This window comes from Pimephales promelas, chromosome 8, assembly GCF_988280905.1.
Source record: "Pimephales promelas chromosome 8, fPimPro1.hap1.1, whole genome shotgun sequence".
Classification (NCBI taxonomy): domain Eukaryota; kingdom Metazoa; phylum Chordata; class Actinopteri; order Cypriniformes; family Leuciscidae; genus Pimephales; species Pimephales promelas.
The window spans coordinates 22,347,624-22,369,144 of NC_142776.1; the positions used below are offsets into that span (position 1 = coordinate 22,347,624).

General features: G+C 45.4%; 1 protein-coding gene across 1 annotated transcript; it reads right to left on the reverse strand.

Annotated features, from left to right (window-relative positions):
• Positions 1-808: 808 nt before the first annotated feature.
• Positions 809-19,710, reverse strand: dpt (dermatopontin). Its single transcript, XM_039691423.2, has 4 exons — positions 19,304-19,710; positions 2,510-2,635; positions 1,624-1,731; positions 809-1,477 (listed from the first exon to the last, which is right to left on the reverse strand). Exons 1-4 carry the CDS (start codon positions 19,591-19,593, stop codon positions 1,411-1,413), a joined length of 591 nt encoding a protein of 196 aa, XP_039547357.2. The 5' UTR covers positions 19,594-19,710; the 3' UTR covers positions 809-1,410.
• Between the last annotated feature and the right edge of the window lie 1,811 nt (positions 19,711-21,521).

A 21,521-nucleotide genomic window follows, 5' to 3' on the forward strand; every position in this document is an offset into this window, starting at 1 on the left:
AACACACAGTGTTACCTGAACCTCCTTTAAGCATCGAGGGATCTTCAGTAAAAGACACATGATATTTGTCTTTAGTTGTGAATGTGAGTGCCATATTTATTGGATGTGATGCAATTGCGTACTGTGCCAAAATGGTAGCAAATTTACTGAGATGACCTTGCGGGCTCCACGCAAAACACATACAGTGTGGTCAGTGTTCTCCGATTCATGAACAAATTATTCTTATGAGCTGGTGTTTTTTAGTGAATCAAAAACATAGCTGGACAAGAGTAGTCCGATTCCTGAACGAATGACTCTTATGAGTTGGTTCTTTTATGAATAGTTCAAAAAGACGAATTGTCTGCTTGAATCAGTCAAACAAATCCTTGAATGAACTGAATTAACATCTGACTCAATTAATGAACTACGCTATTGTTATTTTTAGTGATGTCTGCTTCGAAAATATTATACGCATTACCATTCCAAAGAATGTGCTCAGTAAGATTGTTTTTTTAAAAGTACCAAAAATACAGATTTGATCTTTGGAACATTATATATATACACAAAGAAATGCAAAAACATCATTCTGTAGGGATTACTGCAGGAAATTCTCAAATACTCTCTTTGCTCAATAAGAGACAGATGATGAATTAAGTAGGCTGTTTATAAACACCTACAAATACATCTGTGCACATTTATACACAGAGATCCAATGTAATCTGGCCACATCCGCTAGAGAATTAAGTAATTTGTTCAAGGAAAGCAGAAAACAGACGTCATGAGAGTTGCACAAGAATGCAGGAAAAAAAAAAAAAAAAAACAAGCAGAACATGGGAGAAACCTGTGCTTTATTTGTTTTTTTGTTTTTTGTTTTTAAAAAATTCAGTATGTTATAGGCTTCATCTGAGTGGTTGAGAGACCTTGATTTAAAAGTTTAATAAAATAGTCAACCATTCAACAACCATTCAAAAATACATTGCAAATTTTATAGCAACATTTTTAATTGTCAGCAAAGGTGTTTTTAGTGTGGTAAGGTGATGTAAATGGTCACACTGTTATATAATAGTGTTGATCGATATACTCAAAGTGTTAAAACTCTTACCTTCATGCAGTTTTTATAATATGGTTGCATAAATGTATGTATGTATGCAGCTTATTCATAAAACACAACAATATAAAAATGTTTTTGTTCCTTTTTGCTGGATATTTTATATTTTAAAAGGATTACAAATTATTTGTAAACATAGAAATAACCGCAAAATATGAGAAAATGGCAGTCCATGCTCACTTACAGACAGATTAAAACAATAATTTGTAAACTGGTAAGCTAATAAAAAAAAATGTCATATGTTTTCTGTGAGTGCTATTAAATGCTCTTGTGGTGACGTTCATGTGGTCGTGTCGATAAGAACATTAAGCGATAAATGCAGTTTAGAAGTTTTCAAACTGACAATCAAAGTCTGTCATTCGGCACAAGATGTACTTCCACTGCCGATCTCTGCAAAGAATTGGAAAAAATAAAATGAATTAACAACCAATAAATGATGCATGCATCTGGTATAAAATGGATGTTTTTTTGACATAAAGGCATTACAGACAAAACCTCCAGCTCCAAGTCCAAAATAAAATCATGTGTTCACAAACCTCAGCACACCACTGAAAGTAGTTTGAGCCCCCCTTATGAAGTAGCCGTAACTGGGAATTACCATCTCTCCCTCTTCTCTGTGGTACTCTGGAACATCAGATGTCTTCCTGTGCATAAACCATAAAAATGCAATTAAAAGGAAGTTTGTAAAAGACAATTTAGACTAATTACCAAAGAACACATAATCTTAATATCTGTAGTGAATAACCTAAGGTGTGTACGTGTAGAGTTATTTTAGTAACCATGATTTTGCCTGTCCTGTAAATCTTGTTCTGGATCAACATATTTTGTTGATCCTGGAACAATTTGTCCGAAAATTGAGTCTTGAAAAATTGAGTTGAAAATTGAGTCCATACGTCAACATCCGCCTTTTTAGGGTACCCTTAAACGTCGGTTAGATGACGTTATCGGATCCTAACCCTACCCCAGACCTAAACCTACCCCTAAACCTACCCCGTCACCTAACCGACGTTAAAGGTAAAGCGTCAGTTGTATGACGGCCCGGGATCGTCATGTAACCGACGTTTAGTACCCTAAAAAGGCGGATGTTGACGTATGGTCAAAACACGTCCCAAGACGTCAGTTATATGACTTCTTGGGATGAGACTGTGTTACAGCATCTTATCCCTACCCCTAAACCTAACCATACCCATAACTTATCCCTACAACCAGAGGGAAATGATTGGTGAATAACACTGATGTAGAAATATCTGGTTGTAAGCCTAAACTTGACATAAACTGTAAAAAAAAAAAAAAAAAAAAAATCTGATTGGTTGACTGGAAAGTTGTTCCAACAGGGATTTGATCCATGAACATGCTGTATTTGGTGAAATCACATTCACCTTACTTATATGATCAGATCACCATTTGAATTAGATCACTCACCAGCAGGAATACGGGCATCTGCGGGCATATCGACAGCAGTAGAACTGCCATTCTCGATCCAGAACCGCTTCAAAGTACTGACTTTGAATGCCAGCAACAAGCCCATTGTTAGTGCAAACTGAGGACCTGTAGACAGTACAAATATGGATTTTACTGTATATATAGAGAAAAGGCAGAACAATAGACGTTTTTGATCCTTTAAAACAAATCTTTGGAATACTTGTGTATTCCGTAGATTCAAATAAACTGTCTCACATGTGGCATGTGGTCTTGTGAGGTGTGCCTGCTGTTATATTGACCTTGTATTGTGTGCATCTTCCTGTTTATACCAAAGGGCTGACTAAAACAGCAAGAGCAACATGCGCCTGACAAACATGCATGTAGTTATGCCTTTTGTCTCCATTTGTTCCATTTTGCCATTGCAGGGTTTTTAAATGAGGATCTTAAAATGAATATGAAGTTATTTGACTGCAGGCCATGCAGATATTCGGGGGGGAGGGGGACAGCACGACTGCAAGTGAGATATTACTATTGAACAATGGTTAAATAATTGGAAAGTTAATTGCAAGTAATCTTTGCTAATGAAATTAATGAAAAATCCCATTAGTGATCAACACACTCCTCATGCATTGCATCAAATCGTTAGAGTGAATGACTTAATGACTCATTCATAGAAACAATTCACTTGTTTCATTCCAGAAAGAATCAGCATTGTTGATTGTCACTCTGCTGAATCACCCATCCATCCATTTTCCAAACCACTGGTCCAATGTGGCTACAGCATAATATCATACCAGGTAAAAATTCTTTTTTATTGATTATTAAATTGTTTAATTAAGATTTAAACATGCTAGTTTCAATGACAGTTTAAGATGAATATTTTCATTACTACTGGATTTAAAATGATTATTGAACAGCAAGCTCAAATGCAAAAGTGGGATTTCTTACATACATACTGTTTTATACTATATTACCCTATTACATACTACTCAAGGGAGTATGTGATTTTGAACGCAGCCCCAGTCTATCGGGGTCCTATATCAGCACTTATTAATTGTCCGTGAATCTACTGTGTCCTTCTTATCTCGTGTCATTGTTATTGTGTGTCTGTGCGTGGTCACTGATCACTATCAGTGGCGCCAGCTGCACATCATCTGCATCTGATCAGCAGTGCCTGGCTACTCACTGTTTGTGTCTTTGTCAGATTGTTGTGATATGTTCCGGTGTTGTTCCTGTTGTTTGTTGGATTGTTCGTCGTGTTTTCCCACCTGTTTCATCATCTGCATTCTCTGGATCTGGATCCGTCTCATCATCACTCATCGCCTTCAGTCCGGTTCCATCGAAGTCCCTGCGTCACTTGCCTGTCCATGTGTTTGTCATTCTTGGTGTGGACCTGACCTGGATTGTTTATTATTTAATAAACGGGATTATACCTGGTCTTGCCTTCTCTCTATTTCGACAGAATGATCTGAGCAGGTGGATTCAAGATCAGTCTCAATGATTTCATCCCCCGCTGTACAGTCGAATAGATTTGCAGGAGAAATGCGTCGCAAACAAAGGATGGCACTGGAGGGAAAGGTGGTGTGGGAGAACCAGGCACTCACCGAAAAAATTAAGCGAGTATTCGATTCATGTGTGTGGCCCCTCAAATAAAGTGGTGACTAGGTCCTTTGAAACACTGATGAACAATGTGCTATTAATGATGGCATAAATGTGAACAAAGAAAACATCATACTCATGCGTGATAAATCATAATTCATGATGATGTGCCCATCTTAGTTAATGTTTTAATCAATTTTGTTCATCCATGAAGTCATGAATGAAAAATGTTGAAGTTGTGTTAGTTTGAAGAAATTAAGCGATTATTGGATCGGTCGATGGCGGGATGTGAGGCGGCCAGAGTTCTCGCCAATTTGCACCATGGGGATCGATCAGTTTCAGACTATTCCATTGACCTGGCTCTCAGGGTGTACGCACGTCTTGCCATGATAGAACATTGTGTTCTTCCAGTCTTTTTTCCAGGAGGCACAGGGGATCCCAAAACTAGCGACAGGGACACGGTCAGCCCTGCATTTGGTCACGAGCCCATGCAGATGGGTAGGGCTCGGCTTTCCTGGGAGGAGCAGGAGAGGCGGAGATCCTTCAGACTCTGCCTTTACTGTGGGGAGGGGGCCTTTTGCTACACCCATGTTCAAACCCATGACATTCATCACATCAGGCAATCATTCTGAAACTTTGTCATTTCTTCTCTTGGACTCACCTTTTGGCACCCGTAGTCCTTGGTCATCCCTGGCTCACTTTACATAATCCCAGAGTAGACTGGCGCCAACACTCCATCACCGAGTGGACCACTCAGTGTTATGAGTCTTTTCTTACTGTTCGTTCCTTTTTCTGTGTTTCAGGAGGAGACAGTTGATTTACTTAACGTGCCGGTTGAGTACCTGGACCTGAATGAAGTGTTCAGTAAGTCCCGCACTGCTTCTCTCCCTCCGCACCGTCCCTACAACTGCTATAGATTTACTGCCAGGTAAGTCTCCGCCTAAGGGAAAACTTTATTCGCTTTCTGTACCAGAAAGGGAGGCTATGGAGAAATAAATTTCTGATTCTCTAGCTTCCAAATTCATCCAGACTTCCTCTTCACCTGACGGGGTGGGGTTCTTTTTTGTTGGCATGAAGGATGGTTCTCTACGACTATGCATTGATTACCGGGGGTTGAACAACATCACAGTAAAGAAAATTTATCCTTTGCTGTTGATTTCTTCCGCCTTCAAGGGGTTACAGGAAACATCAATCTGCACAAAACTGGATTAACGTAATGCCTATGATTTGGTTCACATTAGGGAGGGGGATGAATGGAAAACCACTTTTAACACCCCCAGGGGGCACTTTGAATATTTGGTTATGCTGTTTTGGCTGTCCAACTCCCCAGCGGTTTTCCAGGCACTCATCAACGACGTGCTGAGAGATATGATAGATCAGTTACATGTCTACCTGGATGACATATTGATTTTTTTATCCTCTCTCCAGGAACACATGGACTTTTGTCAAGGCGGAGACATGCGATTTTCATGCAAAGTCTGTTTCTAGGATATATATCGCCTCAAATGAGGGAGTGCATATGGATCCTGATAAGGTTAAGGCTATGGTAGAGTGGCCAGGTCTAGATTCCCATAAAGCCCTACAGAGGTTTCTGGGGTTTGCTAACTTCTACTGGCGTTTCATTAGCAATTTCCGCCAACTAGCTGTTCCTCTGACTACCTTGACCTCCCCCAAAACTACTATTCACCAATCTGAAAAGTCGCTTCTTTTTGTCTCCCATCTTGATATACATTTTATCGTCTGAACCGATCACAAGAATTTACAATACATCAGCACTGCCAAAAGACTCACCTCCAGACAGGCTCGGTGGGCTCTTTTTTTCAGTAGTTTTGATTTTTCTCAATCGTTCTTCCCGTGTTCCAAAAACATCAAACCTGATTCTTTATCTCAGTTTTTGACCATTCCAAACGCCCGTCCACTCCCGAATGCATTTTACCAGAGAACCTATTCATCTCTACACATGGGAGATCGAGTCGAAGGTCAAGACGACCTTAGAAGGGGTAACGCCTCTGCCCGGTAGCCTACCGAATCAATTAGTTGTGCCGGAGGGATTACGGTCAGACGTTATTCGATGGGGGCTTTGTTCTAACGTGTCTTGTCATCCAGGGGTTAATCACACCAGTTTTTTGATTAAGCAACGATTCTGGTGGCCATTAATGGCTCACGACATTCGCACTTTTATCGTGGCTTGCTCAGTTTGTGCCACTGGTAAGACTCAACCTCCAGATGGGTTACTCCAACCGCTGTCTGTCCCTTAGAGACCCTGGTACCACATTGCGCTAGATTTTATCACCACCCACCTACCTTCCCAGGGCAAGACAGTCGTTTGACCATAGTGGGCATAGTGGTTCTCAAAGGGGGCTCATTGATGTGGTCTCCAACAGGAGAACTTTGGCAAGAATTTTTTTTTAATTACTGGGAGCGACTGTCAGTCTATCCTCTGGGTTTCATCCCCAGAGCAATGGCCAAACCGAGAGAGCCAACCAGGATGTGGAAAGAACGTTGCAATGTTTGGTATCCAAGAATCCTTCCTCCTGGAGTTAGCAGCTCTCAATGGTTGAGTACGCTCATAACTCACTACCAGTGTCATCCACGGGCCACCCATCTCCGTTTGAGGGTAGTTTAGGTTACCAGCCACCAATTTTTCCTAGTCTGGAATCTGAAGTCGCGGTCCCCTCCGCTCACGCCTTCGTCCAGAGGTGCCACCGCACTTAGACCAGAGCCCAAGAGACTCCACTCCAGGTGGGGGTGTGCACCAAGGCTAAGGCCAATCGCCAATGGTCAAGGCCTCCCATATACATTGTTGGTCAAAAAAGTGTGGCTTTCAACCAAGAACATTCCACTCCACTTCGTTTCTAATAAATTAGCTTCTAAATTTATCGGCCCACTTACTGTCTCCAAGGTCATTAGTACGACTGAAACTTCCTCCTGTGTACAGGATAATTCATCCCGCCTTTCATGTGTCTAAATTAAAAGTGCTTCATTCTCACTTTAATCCGCATACCCCGGTTCCTTCCCTGCTGCGACTCGTGGATAGGGAACCTACATATTCGGTTAATCACATTCTGGACTCTAGGTGGGGGGGATGCAGATACCAGTATCTAGTGGACTGGGAGGGTTACGGTCCAGAGGAGAGAAGTTAGAGTACCTGCTAGGGACATCCTGGACCACTCCCTTATCAATGATTACAGTCGACTGGTGAGGACGTCTGGTAACGCCAGGAGGCATTCCTAGGAGGGAGCGTACTGTCACGGTTCATGAATCTACAGTGTCCTTCTTATCTCGTTTCATTGTTATTGTGTGTGTGTGTGTGGGCGTAGTCACTGATCACTACCGCTGATCAGTGGCACCAGCTGCACATCATCCACAGAGCTAGCTGCATCTTATCAGCAGTGCCTATATACTCACTGTTTGCATCTTTTCTATGTCAGATCGTTGTTATAGTTCCGGTGTTGTTCCTGTCTGGTCTTCGCTTGTGGTCTCCGTTTCCGTCTTGGATTGTTTGTTGTGTCTTCCCACCTGTTTCATCATCTTAATTGTCTGGATCTGGATTCGTCTCGTCATCACTCATCACCTTCAGTCCGGTTCCATCGAAGTCCCTGCGTCACTTGCCCGTCCCTGTGTTTGTCATTCTTGGTGTGGACCTGACCTGGATTGTTGATTTTTTAATAAACTTGATTATACCTGCTCTTTCCTTCTCTATTTCTCCGCGTGCCGTAATACTCTCGTCTAATCTTATTCAAGGACCGGAACTAACCATTTTTATAACTTTTCATGCATCAGCCATCATTTTGCAGCCCGTTCTCATCCTTTAGCGTCATATGTGACGCTTTATGACAAAACGGCGAAATACTACGCACATGGCACCCTTTATCGTTAATATAACACGCGAACCCAAGGCGTCATAAATCCTTTAGTGTAATATGAGACTACCCTACCCTACCCCACACCTAAACCAACCCATCACAGCACGTGTTATATTAACGATAATGGGTGCCATGTGCGTAGTATAGCGCCGTTTTGTCATATGACGCTAAAGGATGAGAATGCGTTGCATATTGTTATAGCACATTTAACCTTTGTAATTAAACTTCCACAGGTATGATACACTTTGAGTATTGACTATATGAATAGCAAATTAAATAGCACTTTTTTTTGTTACAGTAGATGATTACCTGTCATGGCTAGTGAGTGAGCTAAAGGAGTTTTTACATATAATTACAAGCAATTCTAAATTGATTTAACCAATCAATAATTAGAAGACTTAAGTTGATTTTCGTTTCAAGTTTGTTAACTCAGCAAACGTCACCCCTGAATAGACAGCAAGATTTTAAGGTTGAAAATACAGGTTTGTAAATACTACTTGTTTGTGGTTCATAAAAACTGTTGTCATCACAACAGGGACACAATCATGAGCTCTGCACTGTTTCCCAGCCACCAGCAGTGCCAGACTTTTGTCATAGCAACACTAATGCAATGGGCAACCGTTCCACCAATAAGAAGTAGGCCAGAGCATTCTCCCTGTAGTGCAAATCAGATGTGAAGAGGGAGAAAGGAAAGAAGATACTCTTAAAGGGCAGTACTTGATTTAGAGGCATACAGTATGTCCAAATGATGTAATGTAAACAACTGATTCTCCATTCAGACAAATGTCTAAGTTACAGGGTAATGCCTGCTAAAACTTTGTATATAGCAAAAATAAATATTTTATTTAATTTATATTTTGTAAACTGTGCAGCATATATACTGTATATATATATATATTGTCAAAATTTACTTTTTTATATATATTTTGGGCAACATAAATATATTTATATATTTTTAATTGTAAACTATATTTAAAATAGCCAAAAGATATCAATAAATATAGGTAGCCTAACTAAAGCTTATTGAAAGTAAATGCATGTAAACATATTTTATCTTTATCACTGCCTAATACGATTTCTTGATTGTAAATTCCCAGCATGCAGTAAGACTGGCAGACAGTATTCCCTCACAAAATGCTAGCAGTGAGCAGCAGACACACTGCTGAGGGAGCTGAGGTCACTGGCACTGGCTCTAAGGAAATCTCACAAGGTGGGCAGTATCAGGGAAAACGTCTCGGGTTATGACTATAACCCTTGTTCCCTGAGAAGGGAACGAGACACTGCGTCGATAAAATCGACTCTTTGGGGACGCTCCCTAAGCGTGCGCCTCTGAAGTATGAATGAAACTAATCCAATCCTGATTGGTGTTGCGTCGTGACGTAACATGTGACGGCATACCCGGAAGTATAAAAGTGACGCTGTCACAACACACACTAGCCTCGCGATGAAGCAAGACGCTCAAGGGTCTGAAAAGGGGGCGTGGCAACACGACGCAGTGTCTCGTTCCCTTCTCAGGGAACAAGGGTTATAGTCATAACCCGAGACGTTCCCTATCGAGGGAACTCAACACTGCGTCGATAAAATCGACTCTTTGGGGAACGAGTACCCACTAGGCCACGCACCGAACAGACCCGCCCCAGAGTGAAACTGATTAGGCACTCAGCAAGGGCCGAGTACGTGTGCACCGGGCGTACTGGGAAGGCTGAGACTGTAAAACCTGATGAAAGTATGCGGGGTAGCCCAGCCGGCTGCCTCACAAATCTCCTGCAGAGGTACTCCCGACAGAAGGGCCCTAGAGGAAGCCATGCCTCTAGTCGAGTGAGCCCTTAAGGCCAAAGGTGAAGGAACCCCACGCACCTTGTAAGCCTCAGTAATAGCCTGGACAATCCAGTTACTTAAAGTTTGTTTGGTCGCCGGGAGCCCCCTCTTAGGTGACCCAAAGCATACTAACAACTGGTCAGATCTTCTCCAAAAAGCAGACTTTTCCAAGTATACACTCAAAGCTCTGACGGGGCAGAGCAAGTGAAGCCTCTCTTCTCCCGCCGACACATGAGGTGGAGGATGGAATGCCTGAAGGACTACAGAGCGAGCCGTACTCGAAGGAACTTTAGGCACGTAGCCCGGACTCGGGTGCAAAAAGGCCTTTACTTTGCCAGGGGCAAACTCCAAGCAAGCTGGCGTTACCGCCAGGGCCTGGAGATCTCCCACCCTCTTAAGAGAGGTAATCGCTAAGAGAAAGACCATTTTCAGCGTTAAGTCCTTAGGCGAAGCCGACTCTAAAGGTTCGAAGGGAGCGAGGGACAACCCTTCCAGAACTATTGCCAGATCCCAGGCAGGCACCCTGGACCTGATCGCCGGCCTCATCCTCCAAGCACCACGGAGAAACCTAATGACCAATTGGTGCCTCCCCAGAGGTCCACCATCTACTGGCGCGTGGAAAGCCGAAACGGCAGCCACGTACACCTTAAGAGTGGACGGGGAGAGACCCGCAGAGAAACGATCCTGAAGGAATTCCAGAACTGAAGCCACTGGGCAGTTTACTGGATCCAACCTTCGTTCTCCACACCAAGTGTGAAACACCTTCCACTTGAGGCCATATAATCTCCTGGTAGATGGGGCCCTAGAGCTAAGTATGGTTTCAACCACCTCAGCTGATAAGCCAGCATTTAGATACTGAACCCCCTCAGAGGCCAGACCCACAGCTTCCACAACTCTGGGCGAGGGTGGAAGATTGTGCCCTCCGCCTGAGACAATAGATCCCTCCTCAGAGGAATCGGCCATGGCGGAGCTATGAGGAGTGATATTATATCGGAGAACCATACTCGTGTCGGCCATCTCGGGGCAACCAGAAGTAGACTGATGCCCTCTTGACGGACCCTCTCCAGGACCCCTGGGAGCAGAGCGATCGGGGGGGAAGCATACAGGCGAAGCCTCGGCCAAGCCTGTACCATGGCATCCAACCCCAGCAGGGCTGGATGTGAGAGGGAGAACCAAAGTGGACAGTGGGACGTCTCTCGAGACGCAACAGATCCACTTCCATCGGTCCGAACCTCTCCCATATTGACTTCACCACATCCGGATGAAGTCTCCATTCCCCGGGCCTCAGCCCCTGCCTCGACAGGATGTCTGCTCCCCGATTCTGAACCCCTGGGATATACATTGCCCTTATTGACAATATCTTTCCCTGGGACCAAAGGATAATCTGATGCGCCAGTTTGCACAGAGGGCGCGATCTGAGTCCCCCCTGTCGGTTCAGATAGGCCACCACTGACGTATTGTCCGTCCGTATAAGGACGTGGCGACCCTCGATGTCTGGGAGGAAGCTCCTCAAAGCCTTGAATACCGCCATCATCTCCAGGCAATTTATATGCCAAGTGCGATGATGGTCCTGCCACAGACCCCTGGTAAAGCGGCCGTCCATGACCGCGCCCCAGCCCGTAAGGGAGGCGTCTGTCGAAACGGTTTCCCGGCGACATGACACCCCCAACACTGGCCCTTGGGATAGGAACCAAGGCTTCTTCCATATTTGCAGAGACTGAAGGCACTTGCGCGTTACTCTGATCATACGGAACGGATTTCCTTTGGGTGAGAACCCCTTGGTCTTCAACCACCACTGGAGGGGCCTCATGTGAAGGAGGCCCAGAGGAATAATGTTGGATGCCGCTGCCATGAGGCCCAGCATCCTTTGAAAGTGTTTCACTGTGACGGCCTGACCTAGCCTCACCCTGGACACCATCACCAGAATTGACTCGATACGTGCGGGAGACATACGTGCCTGCATTGTAATCGAGTTCCACACGACTCCCAAAAAGGTCGTGCCCTGGGACGGTTCTAGCACACTCTTCTTCAAATTGAGTCTTAACCCCAATTTTTGAATATGGCCAAGAACGACATCTCGATGCCGAACTGCCATCTCCCGAGACTGGGCCAAAATAAGCCAGTCGTCGAGATAATTCAATACGCGAATCCCCTGAAGTCTCAGTGGAGCAAGGGCCACGTCCATACACTTGGTAAATGTGCGGGGAGAGAGTGCTAGGCCGAACGGAAGAACCCGATATTGGTATGCTTCGCCCCCGAAAGCGAACCTCAGGTACCTCCTGTGACAAGGAAGGATGGAGATGTGAAAATAGGCGTCTTTCAGATCTATCGTGACAAACCAGTCCTCGGATCTGATTTGACTCACGATTGTTGGAATGGTCAACATTCTGAATTTGAACCTTCTCAGAGACCGGTTCAACACCCTGAGATCCAAAATTGGCCTTAACCCCCCATCCTTCTTTGGAACTATAAAGTACCGGCTGTAAAACCCGGACTCCCTGTCTACCGGAAGAACACGTTCTATGGCTCCTTTCGACAGCAGAGTCTGTACTTCTTGTTCCAACACCTGAGCCTGCTCTGGGACCACCGCAGTGAGCACCACCCCAGAGAACTTGGGGGGGCGGTGCGCGAACTGCAGTCTGTACCCAACTCGTATTATCTGCAGGACCCATGGAGATATGTTGGGAAGATGATACCATCCCTCTACAAAATCTGCTAAGGGTACCAGCCTCTCGAGGCTGGCCTCTGGTGTCTTTTCGCTGGAAATTGATGCGGCCCGAAGCGCTGTTAACGGCGGACCTGCATCTTTTCCTAGAGGGCCCCGTTGTGAGAACAACCTCGGTTGTCTCACTGCGGAGGGGGCAGCCCTCTGAAGTCCTGCCTTGGCTAGGACCTCTTTTCCGAAGTCCTCTTAGCCTGAATGACGTCCCTCAGGTCGCCCCTCTGGCTGGAGGACTTCGGTTTTTGGGAGCGTTTCCTCTGTTGCCAAGACCCCGGAGGGGGGGCTCTAGAGGAAACGCTCTCCTTCTGCTCTGCCCTGTGGGAGGAGCTGGCTGATGGCTGGGGCTGATTGCTTTGCCCCCCCCTACTAGATTTGGCCTTCGCTTTCCGGGGGAGGTACTGCTGGAACGCCGCAGATTGTTTTCTCGACTCCTGAAACCTGTCGAAAACCGAATTAACGGCGTCGCCGAACAGGCCAGAAGCCGAAAGCGGCGCATCCAGCAGGAAGGACCTATCCTTTTCTTTAATACCGGATAAGTTCAGCCACAGATGCCTCTCCGTGGCCACCATGGCCGCGACATCTTCAGGAGTAGGCCCCTCCCCCTCATCCAAATCTTTCAGGAGGTCGGCCTGGTATGCCTGCAAAATCGCCATTGAGTGCAGACACGAACCAGCCCGACCCGCCGCCATGTAAGCCCTGCCCACCAATGCAGATGTCTCTCTGCAGGGCTTACTAGGCAACACCGGGGTCTTTAGGGAAGACGCCGATTCGGGAGAGAGATAGCTCGCTAAAGCCTCCTCCACCTTCGGCATCTTCCCATATCCCATATCTCGAGCCCCCATAACATTGCTGTAATCTATTACATTGGGACTCGAAATACGGGACGAATGCGGTCTTTCCCACGTTCTCGAGATCTCTTTATGGAGATCAGGGAAAAACGGCAGACCCCGGCGGTGAGGCTGTGACCTGCGCTGCAGGTAACGCTCGTCCATTTTACTGGTGACTTGCGTTTCCTGCTCATGTTGTGGCCAGCTGATGTTTAGTCTGGCCACAGCGCGTGTCACAACCTCCACCAGCTCCTCATAACCCAGGCCGCGTGATGGCGTGCTGAGATCACGGTCGTCCGCATCGATGCTGAGCACGCCCCCTTCCTCAGAAGTAGACAGCTCAAGCACCGGGACCTGATCGCGGGTAGGAGAAACCGCAGCGCGGGCTCCCACACCACTCTCAGAGGCTGCGGGATCAGCCGATGGCGAGCGAGAAAATGCCTCAGCATTCTCACTCTCCTCCGCCAGATCCCGCTGCGAACCCCAGGATCTCAGTCGCCGCATCGCCTCGACATATGCGGGACCGGAACCCTGGGGAACGCGAGCCTGACCGTGCTCGTCAAAGCACGCCAGCCGGGAGCGCAGCACTCTAATAGGCAAAGCCTCACACATTTCACAAGCAGCCCCCTCGAGAGCTGCCCGTGCGTGCTGCACTCCCAAACAATACACACAGAGAGAGTGTGCGTCCCCACCCGTGATGAAACGAGGGCAGGGATGCACACACCTCTTGAATTGTTCACTGGCCATACTTTCTTTCAATAATAAGACAAACAACACCAAATAAGACAGACAGTTTCAACATAAAGCGCTTGCTGAAGAGCGAAAGCTAGTGTGTGTTGTGACAGCGTCACTTTTATACTTCCGGGTATGCCGTCACATGTTACGTCACGACGCAACACCAATCAGGATTGGATTAGTTTCATTCATACTTCAGAGGCGCACGCTTAGGGAGCGTCCCCAAAGAGTCGATTTTATCGACGCAGTGTTGAGTTCCCTCGATAGGGAACTATACTGATTAATTAACCTACTGGAAAAAATTATCCCATTGCTTTTGGAGTAGGGAGAGAGAACTTGGAACACTGAATGGCCCTTGGCACTGTTTCCCCCAGATGCCCTCAAAGACTGATCGCAGTAACCACACTTTTATAACAAGCTGGAGAAGTGGTAAAATAAGGTCACCTTTGTTATGAGAATCACATGGATTGTAAGTAGTAAGGGTCTTTCTAGCCATGATATGAAGTTAGGTACTGTGAAATTTATGGTGTTACACCATACATCACATAATTAGAACAAAATAGAGAAAGAAATAAAGCAACCATCTCACATCAAGACATTATGCTTATTGTATTAGAGGGGAAAACATGAGAGGGCTCTGAATCATTTTTCTGGGCAAACATTCACGTTCCTTTGGCCAACCAGAGTCTAGATGCAGGAAAGACTATTGGCATTGTCAAACATATGAGTCAGCTTTAGACAAAAATATCTTTTCTTAATAGTTATTGTTTCAAAGCAGCATGTCAAAGGTGTGTGACAAGGAAAGTAGTCACTATAATGTTTAAACTACTGCACAACATGCTGTTGTTTGTGTTTACCTTCTGTTTGAGCTTTATGTTTTTAAATCAAGGCAGCAGCTATTAAATATCAAAATATCCATTCAGTGTCCTGGCATTGCAGCACAGTGAGTACAGAATGAGCTTATTATTTCAGGAAAAGTTCAATCCTAAATCTGTTCAAAACAACAAAGCTACTGTTCAGTACCGTTCAAGCAACAGGGTGAAATAATTGGTCATACTTCAACCCGAGAAGTAAACGAGAGAATACTGCATCGGGCGTTTCGTTGCTGTAATCGACGGTCAGAACTGCACGTACTACGAGAGACCGTGATGTTGTAATGTTTGCGATATCCTGAATATTATTTTGACGTCAATGTGACAGCTGTCTAGCTTTAATGGCAAGATGTGACAAGAACATCAAAATTACAGTTTATCATCGCAATTACTTTTTATTATGGCTGTGCTCATGTGCATTTAGTCTAATTTCTCCATTTCAAGTGTTTGTGCTTCCTGGATGAAAGCTGGCTGAAGACATTTTGTTGTTTCATTTATATGATCAAGTTAAATGACAATTCAACATTCATATTCCTTTGGAATGCTTTTGTGTCTGTCTGTATAGTTTATCTCAGAAAGGTGTCAGATATTGGCACTATAATTGAGATAGCGTGTTTGTTTGGACCCCACGAGAAGAGAAGAAGAAATAATAACATGCCAGATCTGGATGAGTCCAAGATGTTCTGCTATGATGGGAACAGAAAACCCAACTTACAACATTTAATACAACATATACAGTACCACAACTTAAATTTGGTGATTTTATAAATAAGATGTTAGTACTGAAGTGATTCCTAAATGTGCATTCAAACATTTGTGGCAGATTGTTATAAGTTTCATTTTGGTAGTAAACAAGGCTCTTAAACTTAAGTGTTGCCATTATATCTCTTCTGTGGCTCGTGGTTTTTTGAGAACAGCTGACCCGAGGCAAGGATTAAATGATACTTATGAAATCTGGATTTGCCCAAACATCGACTTGTCTCTTTCCAGTCCTATTTAAGAAACTTTCATTGTTTCCTCCTTGACAAACAAATTATCATGATGTTGTCAAAGCAAACACTCAACACTGAAAGCTAGCATTAGCTAGTGCTTTCAGTAAACATTCACATCTGAGTCTAATCATACATGCAAGTGTAACGGTTACCAGCTGGAGTGCCCTATTTATCCACCAGAGGGCACTCCAGATAAGACTAGGTTTCACACAAACTCCATTTCCCATAAGCCCCGTACCTAGCACTGATCACCGGCACAGGTGTTCCTCATTTACCTCTCCATATAAGCTGCTCTCTGACTCTCTATCAGTGCGAAGTCTTGTTTTGCCCCGGCGACATTACTGAGCGTTTTCCCTGTGTTTATCTGGATTCTCTGTGTATCGACCCTCGACTGTTCCTGGACTTTATTCTCTGTTTGCTGCCTGCCCTGACCCTTGCCTGTCTCCTCTGGATTACGATTGTTGCCGCCTGTCCTGACCTCTGCCTGGTATTGTTTATGCCCTGGATTACCTGCTCTACATTGTATGCCGATCGTTGACTTCTGCCTGTCTGATTACTCTTAATAAATATAACTGCACATGGATCTGCACGCTTCTGACTCTTCATGACAGAAGACTTCGCCGACACAAGATCCAGCAGCCATCATCGTCATGAATCCAGCAGTCAAGCTTATGCGTCTCCGTCAAGGAGATCATTCCATTGAGAATTATGTTGCTGACTTTTTAGAGCTGGCTCACCTGACCTGCCTAGATGAGGTATGCTTAATGATCTTTTTTCGTGGAGGACTATCTGAACCGCTCAGTTCGTTCATGCCCTTGCATGATCCTCACGGGACTTTAGAGCAATACATTGACCTGGCTCTTCTGTTGAGCGGATCATCATTTACTGTGGGCTTTGAGGAGAAGGCCGAGGGGGCGTTCCCAGAGACCGTCCAGCCAGAGACCGTCCAGCCAGAGACCGTCCAGACAGAGACCGTCCAACCAGTGACCGTCCAGCCAGTGACCGTCCAGCCAGTGACCGTCCAGCCAGAGACCGTCCAGCCAGAGACCGTCCAGTCCGAGACCGTCAGCCCTGCCGAGCCTGCACTTCACTCAAGCCTCGCGAGTGATGAATCTCCAGTTCAAGTGAGTCATCATGAGTCTTCAGTTCATGTGATTGAATCTTCAGTTCAAGTGAAACGCCGCCGCAGGAGGAGAAGGAGGGTTCGTTCAGTTCGCCAGGCTTCGGTGAGCTTACCAGGACTCCTCGCCCTGCCGGTCCCGCCTCTGCGCTTCGCCCTGCCGGCCCCGCCTCTGCGCCTCGCCCTGCCGGCCCCGCCTCTGCGCCTCGCCCTGCCGGCCCCGCCTCTGCGCCTCGCCCTGCCGGCCCCGCCTCTGCGCCTCGCCCTGCCGGCCCCGCCTCTGCGCCTCGCCCTGCCGGCCCCGCCTCTGCGCCTCGCCCTGCCGGCCCCGCCTCTGCGCCTCGCCCTGCCGGCCCCGCCTCTGCGCCTCGCCCTGCCGGCCCCGCCTCTGCGCCTCGCCCTGCCGACCCCGCCTCTGCGCCTCACCCTGCCGGTGTCCTTCAAGCTCTGTTCAAGCTGTGCCCTTCAACTCCCTGTGGACTTCTCCAAGTATTTTTTGGGGGGGGGCAGTAGGTACCTTGTGAGGGCCATGGAGGCGATACAGACATGGCCTTTATCTCATCCTGCTCCGCCGTGGGCAGCCGAGGGGTTCTCACCGCCGTGGGCAGCCGAGGGGTTCTCACCGCCGTGGGCAGCCGAGGGGTCTTCACCGCCGTGGCCGCCTGAGGGGTCTTCACCGCCGTGGCCGCCTGAGGGGTCTTCACCGCCGTGGCCGCCTGAGGGGTCTTCACCGCCGTGGCCGCCTGAGGGGTCTTCACCGCCGTGGCCGCCTGAGGGGTCTTCACCGCCGTGGCCGCCTGAGGGGTCTTCACCGCCGGGGACGCCCGAGGGTCCCACAACTCCGCCCTGGTCACGTCCACAGCCTGCTCTGCCCTGGCCATGCTCACATTTTGCTTCGCCTTGGAAGCTCGAGGGTCCGACAGCGCCGCCCTGGTCTTCGACTGCTCCGACCTGGTCGTCTCCACAGCCAGCTCCGCCACAGTCTCCAGGTCCTCTTCCGCTCCACGGGCCTGGTCCTCCAGATCTCTCCTGGACATTGTAAGGAGCGTCTGGAATCCGCTCCTTAAAGGGGGGGCTATGTAACGGTTACCAGCTGGAGTGCCCTATTTATCCACCAGAGGGCACTCCAGATAAGACTAGGTTTCACACAAACTCCATTTCCCATAAGCCCCGTACCTAGCACTGATCACCGGCACAGGTGTTCCTCATTTACCTCTCCATATAAGCTGCTCTCTGACTCTCTATCAGTGCGAAGTCTTGTTTTGCCCCGGCGACATTACTGAGCGTTTTCCCTGTGTTTATCTGGATTCTCTGTGTATCGACCCTCGACTGTTCCTGGACTTTATTCTCTGTTTGCTGCCTGCCCTGACCCTTGCCTGTCTCCTCTGGATTACGATTGTTGCCGCCTGTCCTGACCTCTGCCTGGTATTGTTTATGCCCTGGATTACCTGCTCTACATTGTATGCCGATCGTTGACTTCTGCCTGTCTGATTACTCTTAATAAATATAACTGCACATGGATCTGCACGCTTCTGACTCTTCATGACAGCAAGAGAGCTCTCCACTTTATAAACCAAGCATACAAAACAAAACTTTTTTAGGAGTCATCAGAAAAATATTTGCAAAACAAGGAATATCTGTGTAGCGTAATTTTTTTTTTCCAAATAACTGTCCAAAAACTGATTTCTCATTAATCCATCTTTCATTCATTTATGTTTACTCATACTTGAAACTGGACACTGTGCAGAAAAAAAACTACATTAAATTAAACACATTTTAAATTTTTAAATTATATTAACTGACCACATCATTTCATTGTCTTTTCTAAATGTTATTATACACGAAACAACATATTTGAGATATCTGTGTAGCAGAATATCAAAAATGGTTACAATCAAAAACTAAAATAAACTGCTTAACTGATACACTGTTCCTTAAAGTCTTTCATTCATTTATAAGTTTTGACTGGGACAATTGAAACTGTGCAAAGTTCTAAAATAATCATTTTAATTCATAAAGATGCATTTTTGCATTATTACAGTTTTTTTTTTTTGCAAACACGCAAAAAAAAATTCTGTTTAGTTTCATGTACTTTATATATGTAACACATTTTAAAAATGAAACTGACTGGTGAATGTTATTAAAACATACTCACAAATGTTTGTACAATGGCATTCAAATGCATATAGAAGTACATAGACCTGTGTTTGACAGAACACTGGTATCCAAATACATATACATACCATTCCATCCCGGCTCTGTTGATATCGTCCCACCAGCATTCGCTAGGCTCTCCCCAGTCGTAGGGAGTTCTCTGGCACTCAAAGTTCCACAGGCGGTCCGAGCCTTCTTTCTCACTGAAGTAACTCTTGATTGCCACTAAGAGCTCACCATGGGGACACTGAAAGTTGAAGCCCTGGCGCCAGGTATTCACCCAATCCTCACCGGTTTCATACATGTAGCCCTGCTGAGAATTGACCGTGGAGAAAAGCATCAGCAGGCACAGAGCCTTCAGAACATGTGCTGAAGTCATCCTGAAGTGAAACTCTGTGGAAGCTCTCAACGCTTCCTCGGTTTTTAAGGCTCTTTGGGATGTGCTGTCCAGATGTTCTATGTCCGGATCCAGCGGTGATAATTTTCAAAATGAGCAGACAGTTATGGTCAGGGATTGAATGTTTCAAGCCTCCTCCCAAACTCTGCTGTAGACCCTGAGCTGTCTTAAAGTAGTAAAATCGTACTTTATGGCCAAATGATGGTAAAACCAAATGATGTTTTTTTCCCCCAAACTATTATTCGTTGTGTTAAACAGTGTGATGGAATGAGGAACTTTTCCATTAAATTTGGACTAAGAAAATTAGTTATTTTCAATGATATATATTGTAAAAAGTAAATATATGGATAGCTTACCCAAATAACTATTTCTGATCTGAATCTTAAAGAATTACTTCATTATAGGCTATAACCAAATTTATTCAGATTCATGTATCATTTTAAATAATATATTTGACCAGTTAATTTAATTTAAAGGCATTAACGCATTTTATAATTTTTTTAACAAAATTTATTTCACACTCACAAACTGTAACCACAACTGTAACAATATGGTTACAACCATAGGGTTACAGTTACAAAATTGAATTGAGAATTATCTTCGCCCGACCTGAACCCGAGTGGTGTTCAGTTATTGGACTTCTGTGCTAGTTACAGTTTGTCCATAACGAACACCATGTTCAAGCATAAGGGTGTCCACCAGTGCACGTGGCACCAGGACACCCTAGGGCGTAAGTCGATGATCGACTTTGTGGTCGTTTCATCTGACCTGTGGCCGTATGTCTTGGACACTCGGGTGAAGAGAGGGGCGGAGCTGTCAACTGATCACCACCTGGTGGTGAGTTGGATCCGATGGCGGGGGAGGAGGCTGGACAGACTCGGCAGACCCAAGTGTACTGTAAGGATTTGCTGGGAACGTTTGGCCAAATCTCCTGTCAGAGAGATCTTCAACTCTCACCTCCGGCAGAGCTACGACCAAATCCCGAGGGAGGCTGGAGATATTGAGTCTGAGTGGACCATGTTCTCCACCTCCATTGTCGAAGCGGCTGCTCGGAGCTGTGGCCGTAAGGTCTCCGGTGCCTGTCGAGGCGGCAATCCGGTACAGTTTTTAGCGGTACAGTTCTGGCAACCACAGCTGCCGTTTTTTTTACCGTAAAATTTACGGTTTATTTTTTACAGTGTATGCAGTTGTACTATATCCATTATAAAATATCACTGAGTAATAATGTCAGATTTTGCGATGATATAATAAATCAAGAAAGTTAAGTAAAGTAGAAGACCCACAGGAACCATATTCAACATGACTTATAAAGTTGTATATCATGAATATGATTTAAAGATTTTATCAGTCCTTAAAGTATAAGTAAGAATTGCAGGTTATAGGTTTTAGGTTATCTAGCAAAACACTTATACAAAGTATGCTCATATTAAATAGCAATAACCCTTCAGAATGGGGAATACTGGTAGTGGCATACCTCACAAGTTACTCAAGGTCACTAATATCAGAGGAACTTTTTTCAGCTCAGTCGACTGCAGAGCAGTCCAGTTCATCCTCTCCTTATTTCAAAATCCACCATATTGCTGTAAGTATTATTTAGTAACAATAAAGTAATATTTAGTGACAATAAAAACAGATTATTTAGTATGTCAGGCCACATAAGTTGCTGTAAGCCTTTGATCCCCTAAAACTTTATCTAAGAGATAAGTCTTGGGCACAATCTTGTAAAACACAAACATGTATCTCTGGAGCTCAGATAATGATCAGTGTTTAGGGCTTCTGCAGAGTTTTTTAAGCTATCATAGTGTTCTGTTTAAACATTAACTTGTCTTATCAATGATTGGATGCAAAGCAAACTTTGAACTAGCATAGCGACTAACAGAGCTACAAAGCCATGGCTGGTTGGATTGTTG

What these genes read in the sequence shown, in the direction of transcription:
- dpt (XM_039691423.2), bottom strand. Translation starts at nt 19,593, where the DNA reads ATGACTTCAGCACATGTTCTGAAGGCTCTGTGCCTGCTGATGCTTTTC. An exon ending in AACAGAGCCGGGATGGAATG is followed by an intron (nt 2,636 to 19,303) that starts GTATGTATATGT and finishes TACTGTCTACAG; the next exon opens with GTCCTCAGTTTGCACTAACA. An exon ending in AGATGCCCGTATTCCTGCTG is followed by an intron (nt 1,732 to 2,509) that starts GTGAGTGATCTA and finishes GTTTATGCACAG; the next exon opens with GAAGACATCTGATGTTCCAG.